Source organism: Neovison vison, chromosome 12 (assembly GCF_020171115.1).
Source record: "Neovison vison isolate M4711 chromosome 12, ASM_NN_V1, whole genome shotgun sequence".
Classification (NCBI taxonomy): Eukaryota; Metazoa; Chordata; class Mammalia; order Carnivora; family Mustelidae; genus Neogale; species Neogale vison.
In genome coordinates, this window is record NC_058102.1 from 104660830 (window position 1) to 104673000 (window position 12171).

At 42.8% G+C, this 12171-nt stretch overlaps 1 protein-coding gene across 1 annotated transcript in view; it reads left to right on the forward strand.

Moving 5' to 3' along the window:
• CRACR2A (calcium release activated channel regulator 2A) overlaps window positions 1–12171 on the forward strand; it is a 102319-nt gene that overhangs the window by 20761 nt on the left and 69387 nt on the right. Inside the window, exon 2 of the mRNA XM_044226772.1 lies at window positions 11827–12035. Coding sequence (XP_044082707.1) covers window positions 11862–12035 — 174 coding nt within the window. The 5' untranslated portion in view covers window positions 11827–11861. The remainder of the gene's footprint in view (window positions 1–11826; window positions 12036–12171) is intronic.

The following is a 12171-nucleotide window of genomic DNA, read 5'->3' on the forward strand; positions in this document are numbered from 1 at the left end:
TTTGTCCCGCTGTACGCGCTGCCCTGTGCCTCTAAATCCATTTTTCAGCTTCCTCGTCTGCAAAGTGGGGATGGCATTACTTCGCTTGTTCATATCACAGAAGGATAGCCAAACCTGGTACAATGAGACAGGGTCCCTAGTCTCCTGCTGACACTGGACCTTCATACAAAGTCAGGTGTCATCACTGTGTCTTTCTCTTCCAGGCTCAGAGGGTCGATGAGCTCTTGATCCTCACCGGGCCCTTGTCTCGCAGGCATCAACCCTGACAGCCTTTGAAAAGAGCTTGTTTGTGCTAAAAAGAAAGCAGGCACTTTTTTAATGTTGTTAAATTTTGCAGCAGTTTCTTTAATATACACCAGCCGCCTTGAACTCCATCTAATTAACCACCCGATATCACGCTGGGGCGGTGTTTGGCTTTCATGTGCTCATCAACATCAGCTAGGAAATATTGGAAAGCTAATCATAATAGGACTTAGCTCTTATAAAATGCCTTTTATCTCCAAAGTGGTTTACAACCACTAATTATTAGAGGAATTGGGGTGAACAGCAACCATCTCACAGAGACCTCAAACCATTATCGGGGCCTTTCATGTATCTTATAATAGAGCAAGAGACGTGTGAAGGGGGATGTTTAATAATAGTTGTCCAGACCTGGAAGAGTTATTTTATGGAGGTAGGAGACAGCTGTTCCCTGTCTCCCTTAAGGCGAGAACAAGGAAATTGGACCTAATTGGAGGGAAGAGGAGGCAGGATAGAGCTGTTGCATAAGCGACAGCAGGCAACGGAGTGGTAAGAGGACGCTCCCAAAGCCGCTTCCTTCCCTATACCTGCCCCTTTATGCGGGCTGATGAGGCAAGTGGCCTTCCCAGTGACCTTGGCTGGGTGACATTACAGCACTAAGTCCCACCCAGCTCTGGCAGCCACTGGTTGATGGACGGGCTTCCTGATCTGGAGGGGAGCAAGCCCCCTGAGTTCCATAATAGGAATGATAATCAGGGGCACCCGACTGGCTCAGTCGGCAGAGCACGCGGCTCTTGATCTCGGAGTTGTGAGTTCAAGACCCACGCTGGGTGTAGAGATGAGTAACAATAATTTTCTTTTTAAATTTTAAAATATTTTATTTATGTGAGAGAGAGACAGTGAGAGAGAGCATGAAAGGGGAGAAGGTCAGAGGGAGCAGACTCCCCATGGAGCAGGGAGCCTGATGTGGGACTCGATCCCAGGACCCTGGGATCATGACCCGAGCTGAAGGCAGTCGCTTAACCAACTGAGCCACCCAGGCGCCCCTAAACAATAAATCTTAAAAAAAAAATTATAATGTGCAAAAACAATGAATATTGTTATGCTGAAAAGAAATAAAAAAAATAAAAAATAATAATAACCATAGCTAACATCTTACGGATGGGAAAGCAGGGCATAGAGAGCTTAAGAAACGTATCTGTGGCCATGTAGCTCGTGCTGTGGGCAGCCTGGCCTTAGAGTTTGCATTCTTATCCACCGCAATAAGAGGCCTGTTGGAGAAGGGGTGGGTTTGGTGCAAAGGCTCCCTGCACTGTGTCCAAGAAGTAGGTAACAAAGGCGTGCAGCACTGGGAAGATGCCATTTCCAGACTGCTCTGGTTCTTGTGCTTTAAATCCTTAGTCTTGAGCACGTGCGGTGCTGAAAGGGGTCCTGCAAAGCGGCATCTTTGTTCCCACCAAAAGGAGCCATTTGCCCACCTCACTGTCCTGGTCCCACCAGAGGGTCTGCCTAGAGCTGTGCGGAAGAGGGGAGGGCCACACACATGGATAATGGGCAGGCCACCTATGAAACCCTGAGGTTTGGTCACAGCATGTTTTCCCCAAGTACTAAGATGCATTTAAGGGGGCACCTAGGTGGCTCAGTGGGTTAGGTCATGATCCCAGGATCGTGGGTTTGAGTCCAGCGTCAGACTCCCTGCTCTATGGGGATTCTGTTTCTTCCTTAGCCCCCTACCCCCACTACTCTCTTTCTCTCAAATAAATAAATAAAATCTTTTTTTTTTTTTTTTAAAAGATGCATTTGAAGTGGACTGTGTCCCTGAAGTCTCAGGCAGGAGGGAGGTGGGGGGACAGAGCCCAAGGAGACATCAGCTCCCATCGCCTATGCAGACAGTCCTGGGGAAGATCAGAAAATCAGGACACCCTGTGCAGAAACATTAGCCTCACAATTTCTTCTCAGTGAGGGCTGATTGCTGGTAGCTTGAAATGGGCTGCGAAGGGAACCCTGACATTCTATGCATCTTAGTACTCGGTGCTTTGATCCGTGCCCCTCCTGCGCCCTCTGCAGTTTGACACCTGCTTGCCCACCCGCCCCCCCCCAACTTCTTTTGACTCTGTCCACTCAGAGTGAATGGCTGAGCCCCTGGATGTATGGAGAACACCTCTATTGAAGCCGGGATGATTACAGAGATTCCGGCGGATCCCCAAGATGCCTTTTGTGCTTTCGATTTCCCAACTGCCTGCTGCAGGAGAGATTCGGGGGGGATCAGGATGATTTAGTAGCTGCTTTCAAGGGCTCAGCGGGCATGCAGTGTGTGGGGGGTACCAGCTGCCCTCCATCTCTACCGAGTCCTGAGTAAGGGGGAAATTAGCTCAGAAGCTCTAGGAGGGATTTAAGTTTGATCTATGACCTTTCCGACTGTAGCAGTTACTAAGCGGCTAGAATGACTTCGGAAATCTGGGAAATGTTCCTGGAAATGTTTGAGAGCTGGATTATTTCCATCTGTATAAAGGCTTTTATGGAACCACTCTGGAGGGAGAAGAGTGGTCTGCAAGTTCAGATCGAACTGTTCCCCTTGTGATGGCGATGGCATTTTCCCTTTCCTTTTGGGATCTACCCCACCAGTTCCCCTGTATGGCTGTACTGTCCATTGGTCTAATAAGTGTTCGAGGCAGGAAGCTGGGTGCAGCCTTGAGCCCAGAGCAACGCTGGGCTTCACCCAAGTGTGAAACAGTCAAGCCAGTCACACGGCTGCCATTTTATTTTTTGAAACAAAAGCAGAAGCCCTTCTGTTGTTTTGTTTTCTGTTTCCCTTGGAAAACCCACAGATGCTGTGCAGAGATCACAGGCCAAGCCAGGCGAGAAGGGGTAAGAGAAAGGGGGCTGAATGAATGGTCTGCCCCGTCCTCTTACTTGCAGAGTCCACTGAGCTCCCTAAAGTAAGGGACTGAAGATTTTCTCAGGGAAATTACTTAATTTTCTGCTTCTCAGAGTTGCATTTAGAAGGAAGAATCAGGCTCCTGGGGATAGATACAGTAGGCGGGGTTAGACCTGCAAGTCCGGGGATAGGACAAGGTACTGACCTGCCCCTATCATCTCTCTCCTTTTAAATAGATCTATTCAGCTATGGACATACAAAAAACTACATATTTATTTATTTTTTATTTTTTTTAAAGATTTTATTTATTTATTTGACAGACAGAGATTACAAATAGGCAGAGAGGCAGGCAGAGAGAGAGAGAGGAGGAAGCAGGCTCCCTGCTGAGCAGAGAGCCCGATGCGGGACTCGATCCCAGGACCCTGGGATCATGACCTGAGCCGAAGGCAGAGGCTTTAACCCACTGAGCCACCCAGGTGCCCCAAAACTACATATTTAAAGTGTACAATTTGAGGGACACCTAGGTGGCTTAGTGGGTAGAACATCTGATTCTGGGTTTTGGCCCAGGTCGGATGTCAGGGTTATGGGCTCGAGCCTCACCTTGGCTCTGAGCTGGGCTCCGTGTCCAGGTCCACACTCAGCACGTGGAGCCTGCTTGGGATTCTCTGTTTCTCCCACTCTGCCACACTCTGCTCATGCTCCCTCTTTCTTAAAAATAAAAATTATACAATTTGGTAAGATCTGATATATATTTTTATGTACATATGTATGGATGGATGGCTATCTATGTGTATATGCATATACCTGTATATGGACATACATACACATAGGTACAGATGTACACACATACATATATGCACATATATATATATTTCCACGAAATGATCACACTTAAGACTGTGGATGTATCCACACCCCCCAAAACTCCCCTTTTGCCCATTTGTAATCTCTCTTCATCCTTCTTCACCCTCCCTTATCTTTTTTCTGTCACTATAAGCTAGTCTTTATTTTTACAATTTTATATAAATGGAATCAAAAACTACATACTCTTTCTGTCTGGCTTTTTTTGCTCACATACCACGTTTTTGTTTTGTTTTGTTTTGTTTTGCTCACAGTTGAAATAATCAATTTCAAGACTTACCCATTTTGTTGCTTGGATCAATAGTTTATTCCTTTTAATGCAGAGTAGCGTTCCATCATGTGTGTATGTGACTGTTTGCTCGCCCATCCCATCCGCCCGTTGATGAGTATTTGTGTTGTTTTTGGCGACTACAAATAAAGCTTCTGTGAATGTTCATGTACAAATCTTTGTGTGGACAGAATTTTTTATTCTCTTGGGTAAATATTTAGGAGTGGCATGGCAGGATAGTTTCTTGGGTCACTGTTTAGGAGTGGAATGGCAGGATAGAAGTTTGTTTGACTTTTTTAAAGAAACCTCCAGATGTTTTCCAAAAGGACTGTACCATTTCCCATTCCCAGTGATGGTGTGTGAATGGTCCATCCAAGAGCTCCACGTCTTTGCTAAGACTTGGCATATCAATCTTTTCATTTTAGCCATTTTTTAAAGCCATTCTTTTCAACGCAGGGCTTGATCTCATGACCCTGAGATCAAGACCTGAGCTGAGATCAAGAGTTGGATGCTTAGGGACGCCTGGGTGGCTCAGTTGGTTGGACGACTGCCTTCGGCTCAGGGCGTGATCCTGGAGTCCTGGGATCGAGTCCCACATCGGGCTCCCAGCTCCATGGGGAGTCTGCTTCGCTCTCTGACCTTCTCCCCTCTCATGCTCTCTCTCACTGTCTCTCTCTCTCAAATAAATAAATAAAATCTTTAAAAAAAAAAAAAAAAAAAGAGTTGGATGCTTAACCGACTGAGCCACCCATGCACCCCTCATTTTTTTTTTAAAGATTTTATTTATTTATTTGACAGAGAGAAATCACAAGTAGTCGGAGAGGCAGGCAGAGAGAGAGAGAGAGGGAAGCAGGCTCCCCGCTGAGCAGAGAGCCCGATGCGGGACTCGAACCCAGGACCCTGAGATCATGACCTGAGCCGAAGGCAGCGGCTTAACCCACTGAGCCACCCAGGCGCCCCATGCACCCCTCATTTTAACCCTTCTAATAGGTGTGTAGCAGTGTCTCATTATGGCTTTAGACTGCATTTCCCTTCTGGCTAATGACGTTGAACATTTTCATGTAGCTATCTGATATCCATACATCTTATTTGATGACGTGGCTGTTCATGTGTTTTGCCCATTTATAAAGTTGAGTTCTTTGTTTTCTCAGTAATGAATTCTAAGTGTTCTTCATGTATTCTGGATCAAAATCCTCTGTCAGATACATGCTTTGCAATTATTTTTTCCCTTTCTATACTTAAATGATATCTTTGGAACAACAGAAGTTTTCAATTTTCATGAAGTCCAATTTATCAATTTTTTGAAGTATTATGCTATTGTTGTTCTACCTAAGGAATCTTTGCCTAAGCCAAGGTCACAAGGCTGTTTTCTCCTTGTATTTTTATATTTTTAGCCATTACATTTATGTCTGTGATCCATTTCGAGCTAACTTTTGTATGTGGTATAAGGTACGCATTGACATTCTTTTTTTGCAAATGGATATCTAGTTATTCCAGTCCCATTTGCTGGAGAGATTATCCTTTCTCCACTGCATTGCCTTTGCATTCTTGTAAAAAATCAGTTACATATATATATAGATCTATTTCTGGATTCTCCATTCTCTATTTTGTTCCATTTATCTTTTTTTCTTATCTTTGCACCAGTACCATAGTCAGTGCCTTTATTACTATAGATTTATAATAAGTTTTGAAATCAGATAGTGTTAGTTTTCCAATATTGTTCTTCTTTTTCAAAATTATTTTGGCTATTCTAGGCCCCTTGCATTTCAATATGAATCTTAGATTGGCTTGTCAATATTTCTATAAATGCCTGCTGGGATTTTGATTGAGATTGAGATAAATCTAGAGATGAATTTCTATAAAAAGCCTGCTGGGATTTTGATTGAGATTGAGATAAATCTAGAGATGAATTTAGGGAGAAATGACATCTTAATAGTACTGAGTCTTCCAAACCATGAACATGAATATCTACTGACTTGATTTGGTCTTCTTTAATTTCTCTCATCAATATTTTGAAGCTTTCTGTATATAAGTATCATACATTTTTGTCAGCTATATCCCTAAGTATTTTGTATTTTTTATGATATTGTAGATGGCATTTTTATTTCAACTTTAAGTTTTTGTTTCTGCTGTACAGAAATCAATCAATTGATTTTTGTAGAGAAAGCTTGTAACTCTTAGCCTTGTCAAACTTACTTATTAGTTCTAGTAACTTTTTGTGAATTTCAGCAGAGTTCCTACATAGACAATCATGTCACCTGGGAGTTAAGATAATTTTACTTTTTCCATGCCCAATCTGGTCATTTTCTATTTCTTTTCTTGCCTCAACAGACTGGCTAGAATCTCCAACATAGTGTTAGATAGAATCATTAAGAGTAGACATTCTTGTCTTTTTCTTGATCATAGGGGAAAAGCATCTGTCTTATTACCATTAAGTATGGTATCAGCTGTTGTTTTTTGTAGAAGTCCTTTTTCAGGTTGGGCAAACTCCTTCCTATTCCTGGTTTTCTGAGAGTTCCCATCAGGAGTGGATGTAGGGTTTTGTCAAATGCTTTTTCTGCATCTACTGAGATGATCATAAGGGTTATCTCTTTTAATTTGTTAAGATGATGAATTACATTGTTGATTTTCAAATGTTAAACCATTTTCGCATTCCTGGACTAGAACTCCACTTGGTCAGGATGTATTTATTCTGTTTATATAGGAATGTTAGATTCAATCTGCTGAAATTGCCTGAAGAATTTTTGCATCTGTGTTCATGAAGGATATTGGCCTTTTTCTTTTCTTGTAATGTCTTTGTCCAGGTTTGGTAGCAGGTAATCCTCGCCTCATAGAGTATGTTGGGAAGTATGTCATATTTTTCTGGTTTCTGGAGAGTTTGCATAGAACCAGTATTAATTATTCTTTAAATATTTGTAGTGTTCTTCAATACAGCCATCTATCTGGTCCATGAGTTTTCTTGTAGGAAGTGTTGTCACTGTCTGTTTAATTTCTTTAGTTGTGTTACCCATTTTACCCATTTGCTCTTTTTTTTTTTTAATGGATTTATTTATTTGACAGAGAGAGACACAGCGAGAGAGGGAACACAAGCAGGGGGAATGAGAGAGGGAGAAGCAGGCTTCCTGCTGAGCAGGAAGCCCAATTCAGGGCTTGATCCCAGGACCCTGGATCATGACCTGAGCTGAATGCAGAGACTTGACCTACTGAGCCACCCTGGCGCCCCTACTTATTTCCTCTCGACTCATCTTTGATATTTAGTGATTTTCAAAGAATTTGTCCATCTCATCTAAATTGTCACATTTTCTGCCATAAGATTGTTCATACATTCTCTTAGCCTTTTAATGTCTATAGAATTTGCAATGTGTCACCTCTCAAATTTCTGCTATTTCTCTATTGTTTTTCTGTTTTCTATTTCATTGATTTCTGCTTAGACTCTTAGTATTTTTTTCTCCTTACTTTGGGTGTAATTTGCTCTTCTTTTTCTAGTTTCTTAAGGTAGAGGCTGAGGTCATTGATTTGAGATCTTTCTTCTCTAATACGTGTGTCTAGATAATTTTTTTCCCTGGGTACTATGTTAGCAATAACCTACCAAATTTGATATATTGTGCTTTTATTTTCACTTAGTTCAAAATACTTTTTCATTTCCCTTTCTGTTTCTTCTTTGACCCACGAGTTATTTAGGAGTATATTATGTAGTTTACACATACTTGGGGATATTCCAGAGGTCTTTCTGTTATTGGGTCTAATGCAGTTCCCTGTGGTTAAAGTACGTAGCTTATATGACTTGAATCCTTTAAAATTTATTGAAACTGTGTTATGGATCAGGATATGGACCATCTTGGTAAATACTGCATGTGCACTTGAAAAGAAAGAGTATTTAGCTTTTGTTGGATAGAGTATTCTACAAATGTCAATTAGGTCAAGATGATTGACAGTGTTGTTTACTTCTGTATCTTTACTGATTTCAATCTACTTGTTTTATTAGTTATTGATAGGCAGATATTAAAGTCTTTGAGTAGGACTGTGGATTTGTCTATTTCTCCTTGCAGTTCTATTTTTGCTTCATGCATTTTAAAGCCCTGTTTTTATGTAATAAGTATTTAGGATTATTATTATCGTATTGATGAATTGACTTCTTTATCATTGTGAATTATTTTTTAAATTTTCATTAATATTCTTTGTTCTAAAATAGACTGTGCCTGATATTAATATGCAAACTTTCTTTTGACTAATATTAAGGTGGTATATATCTTTCTAGCCTTTTGCTTTTAACCTATTTGTGTCATAATGTTTAAACTATACTTCTTATAGGCAGCGTATAGTTGGGTTACCTCAACTTGGAGAGTCTGCCAGACTCTGCCTTGGAGAGTCTGCCAGACTTTCCCCTTCCTGTGTCCTGGCCTGAAAACTCTTTAGGCAATAATAGGGTGCCTTTTGTTTGTTTCCCATCTGTCACAAGAAAGGATTTGGGCTAGGGTGAGATGAGTAAGGGCCCTAGGGTACAAAACTTAAGAAGATAATTGCTCTCTGATACACAGTTTTCATAATGGATTTCTCTTTAAATCTCTTTAAATCTTCGGTGTCTCAACCTTAAGAAGACACTTGCAGAGTTATGCAACTACAGGGCTAGTACCGAGAGTCATTAGCTCAGCCTAGTCCTGACCCTGCCGAAGGCTCATTGTCCTTCATTACCCGATGGCCAGTGTCTTCAAAAGCATTTTTTAAAAATCTATTTTGTTTGGATTTTTTATTATTTCAGTTGGGAAAGTAAATGCAGTCCCTGTTACTCCACCTTTTCTGGAAATGGAAGCCTGAACTTGATCTTCATGAGATAAAAATCCCACCTATAGAGCTCTCTGATTGAAACAGAAATGTTTTGGGGGGCATCCCTGCAAAGAATTCAGCCAAAATTGGTCTTCCTTTATTCAATAGACAATCAATGAGGAGCTACTATTTACCGTATTCTGGGCTAGGAACTGGGGTTAACATCAAATAAGACTTGGTGCCCATCTAGGCATTGCTTACAGCTGGTGCTTTGGAACTCTTGGATTGGCTGTCTCTTGCCACACATCATCTGTGACATGGGTCAGGGAAGGCAGAGAGCCAGAGACAGTCAGACGTAGAACTGACTGATCACCCCTACTAATTGCCAAGTCCAGAATGGCTCAGGAGCTTACTTAAGCTCACATTGCTATGTAGTCTTATTTTGAGGGAGATCGGATCTAACCCAAAATACCCTCCTTTACTGCCAGTTACTGTGACTGAAATCCCACCATTGGAAGCACATTCATTAATGGGGGGCGGGGAGGGGTCCATGTCTTCTTTGTGTTTCCATTTTTCAGTGTTGGCTCAGAGCCTGCTACAGGGTAATCAATAGATGAGAATGAATGAGTGAAAAAAATGAATGGATGAGTGAAGGAATGAGTGATAAATGTTAAAATGATGAATATGTCCCTGGGAGGTGATTTAGGTTACTATCTGTTGGTGACAGACCATCAAGAGTAAGGCCTAGCTGGGACCTATGATAGGAAGGCAATGTGGTATAGTACATAACCTTGATCCAAGTTGTTTAACCTTTCCCAAACTCAGTTTCCTCATCTGTATGATGAGAATTTTAATCATACTTACCTTACAGAGAGATATCAGGTTGTATCAGGATGAAGTATGTTAAGGGGCTGGCAAGAGAAAACCCTCAAGGAATGAGGGGTGTTATTAGTCCAGTCTTCTGAGAACAGCAGGTGGCAATGGGGTAGGGACTACTGGATGGCAAAGACCTTGAGATGGTCCTGGCTAGGTAGCAGGAAGACATAGACAACTCTGCTCATGCTGTGCATTTACAGAAGCTCAGATGCAACCATTGTTATTATCCCAAAGCCCTTCCTAAGCTCAGAGTTGCACGTAGATGTTCTGGGCGATACATATAAGCTAAACAGAAACAACCCCACTCTCTTGGGACTGATAACTAAGGCAGTTAGTTCCCTCTGGGAAAGAGAGAATAAGAATGTTAAATCTGTCTATGATTAGGTAACGGGCAGTTCACACTTTGTAGGGATGAAGAGAAACACTCAGTTCCCAAGGAGAGGGGCGGCTGGTTAGAGGAGTCCGATGGGAGCCCATCATCCTGCCAGATGGAAAGAGAAGATGAAGTCTGCGGTACCTTGTCTGGGTTCTGCTTCACACAGTGCATTCCTAAGGCCAGGAGTCATCTTCTAGTTCTGGGCCCACAGCTCTTGACACATCTGGCAGGTGGAAAATGTTGACTGCAATCATAGATTACTTTGGACTTATGGTGTAACTGAGCCAGACCTCTGGGCTCAGATAATCAGACAAATTCCCCTGCTGATGCAGTGACTTTTCCATCTTTTTTCTGAGCGTGGCACAAGAGACACAATTTAGAACTTCATTTTCTGCATTTCCCCTAAGTGCATTATAGTGTGTATCTGTATTTTAACATTCAAATACTATCAAATACTGAAAATGTGGACCTAGCCTACTTCCAGAAAGTCTTGAGATAGAAAACTCCAAGGACTGTGATATTGCCTTTCATCATATTAACCCAATTTTTGTATTAAGAACAATTTCTTCAGTTGAAATTTCATAAACTCACAGACAGAGGTAGAAGGGACCTTAAATACAAACAGGTCCAGTCTTGTCATTACACAGATGAGGAAACGGAAACCAGACAGGTACTGACTTGTTCAAGGTCATCTAAGCAGCTGAGTCCAGACCAGAAGCAGGTTTCTGCAAACCTTCTTCTATAGCATCACATCACAATGCACCCCTTGAAAAGACTCCTGGAGGGGCTTTCAAAATCAGATCAGTGCATAGGATTTGTGATTCTGTGTTGGCTGGAGACAGCCCTGGGTGTCCCCTAACTACACCTGGCAAGTCCAGGAGAACAGGTAGCTCCTTGCAGGCGTGGCACACTTCCATCCGTCAGCTCTCATCTGCAGGCTCACAGACACCAAGGAGGTCTGCAGCATGAGCTAGGGGCTCACCAAGAGCTTGTTGATTGTGAATGACCTAGAAGATGCTGCATCTGAGTGAGGAGGGTTGTCCACCCTTGGGATTGCTGAAGGGTCAGGACAATATAGGATTAAGAGCAAATCCACATTCAATGAGCTTGGATCTAAATCTTTTTTGCATTACCTTGCTCTTTGGCCCTGGTCAAGTCACTCCAATGTCTGAGCATCAATAACGGGATGATGATGATATCTATTTCAGAAGGATGTGAGAAGTAAGTGAGAAAATGTGTATAGAAGACCGAGGCCTGGTGCCTGCCTCCGACTGAACACTCAATAAATGGTAGCTCGTCTAGCAGGGTCTGTTTCATCGCTGTCAGTTTAAAAGGAGAGAAATTGTTTTCAGGCTTCCTCTACCCACCCACCTCCTTTCAATCTGGAAATGTCTGTTTTCTTTTCCCCCCTCTTCTTTCTCTGATGGGCTGGCTGATCTCTTTGTGATCACAGCACATTCCCCTTTGTCCTGAGCTGCTAATGAGGAGGTGGCTGCTAAGAGAGGCGGGTACCCTCACTCCATCCACACCACACCCACTGTCTCTCTCATCTTCTGTGTTCAGGTTCTGCAAAGACTTGAAGGAACTGACAAACCCGGATGGCTACCCCTGACAGGAGAGTGGTCTCTAGACCCCCGAGACCTGGCCAGGGTGCAAAGGAGAGTGGGGCCTGCCTGGGTCCCGTCGAGGTGGCACTGCAGAGCAAGGCATGGGAATTCTTTCAGACCTGCGACACAGAAGGCAAGGGCTTCATCGCCAGAAGGGACATGCAGGTAAGAGGCCTGCCCACCTGGAATGCCAAATGGCATGGGTCTTGGGTTAAGGGGCAGAAAAAGAGGCTGTCTACTCTTCCCTGGAAGGAGGTGTTAGACCAAACTCTGCTGGGAGCCAGATCTTCTGGGTTCGCTC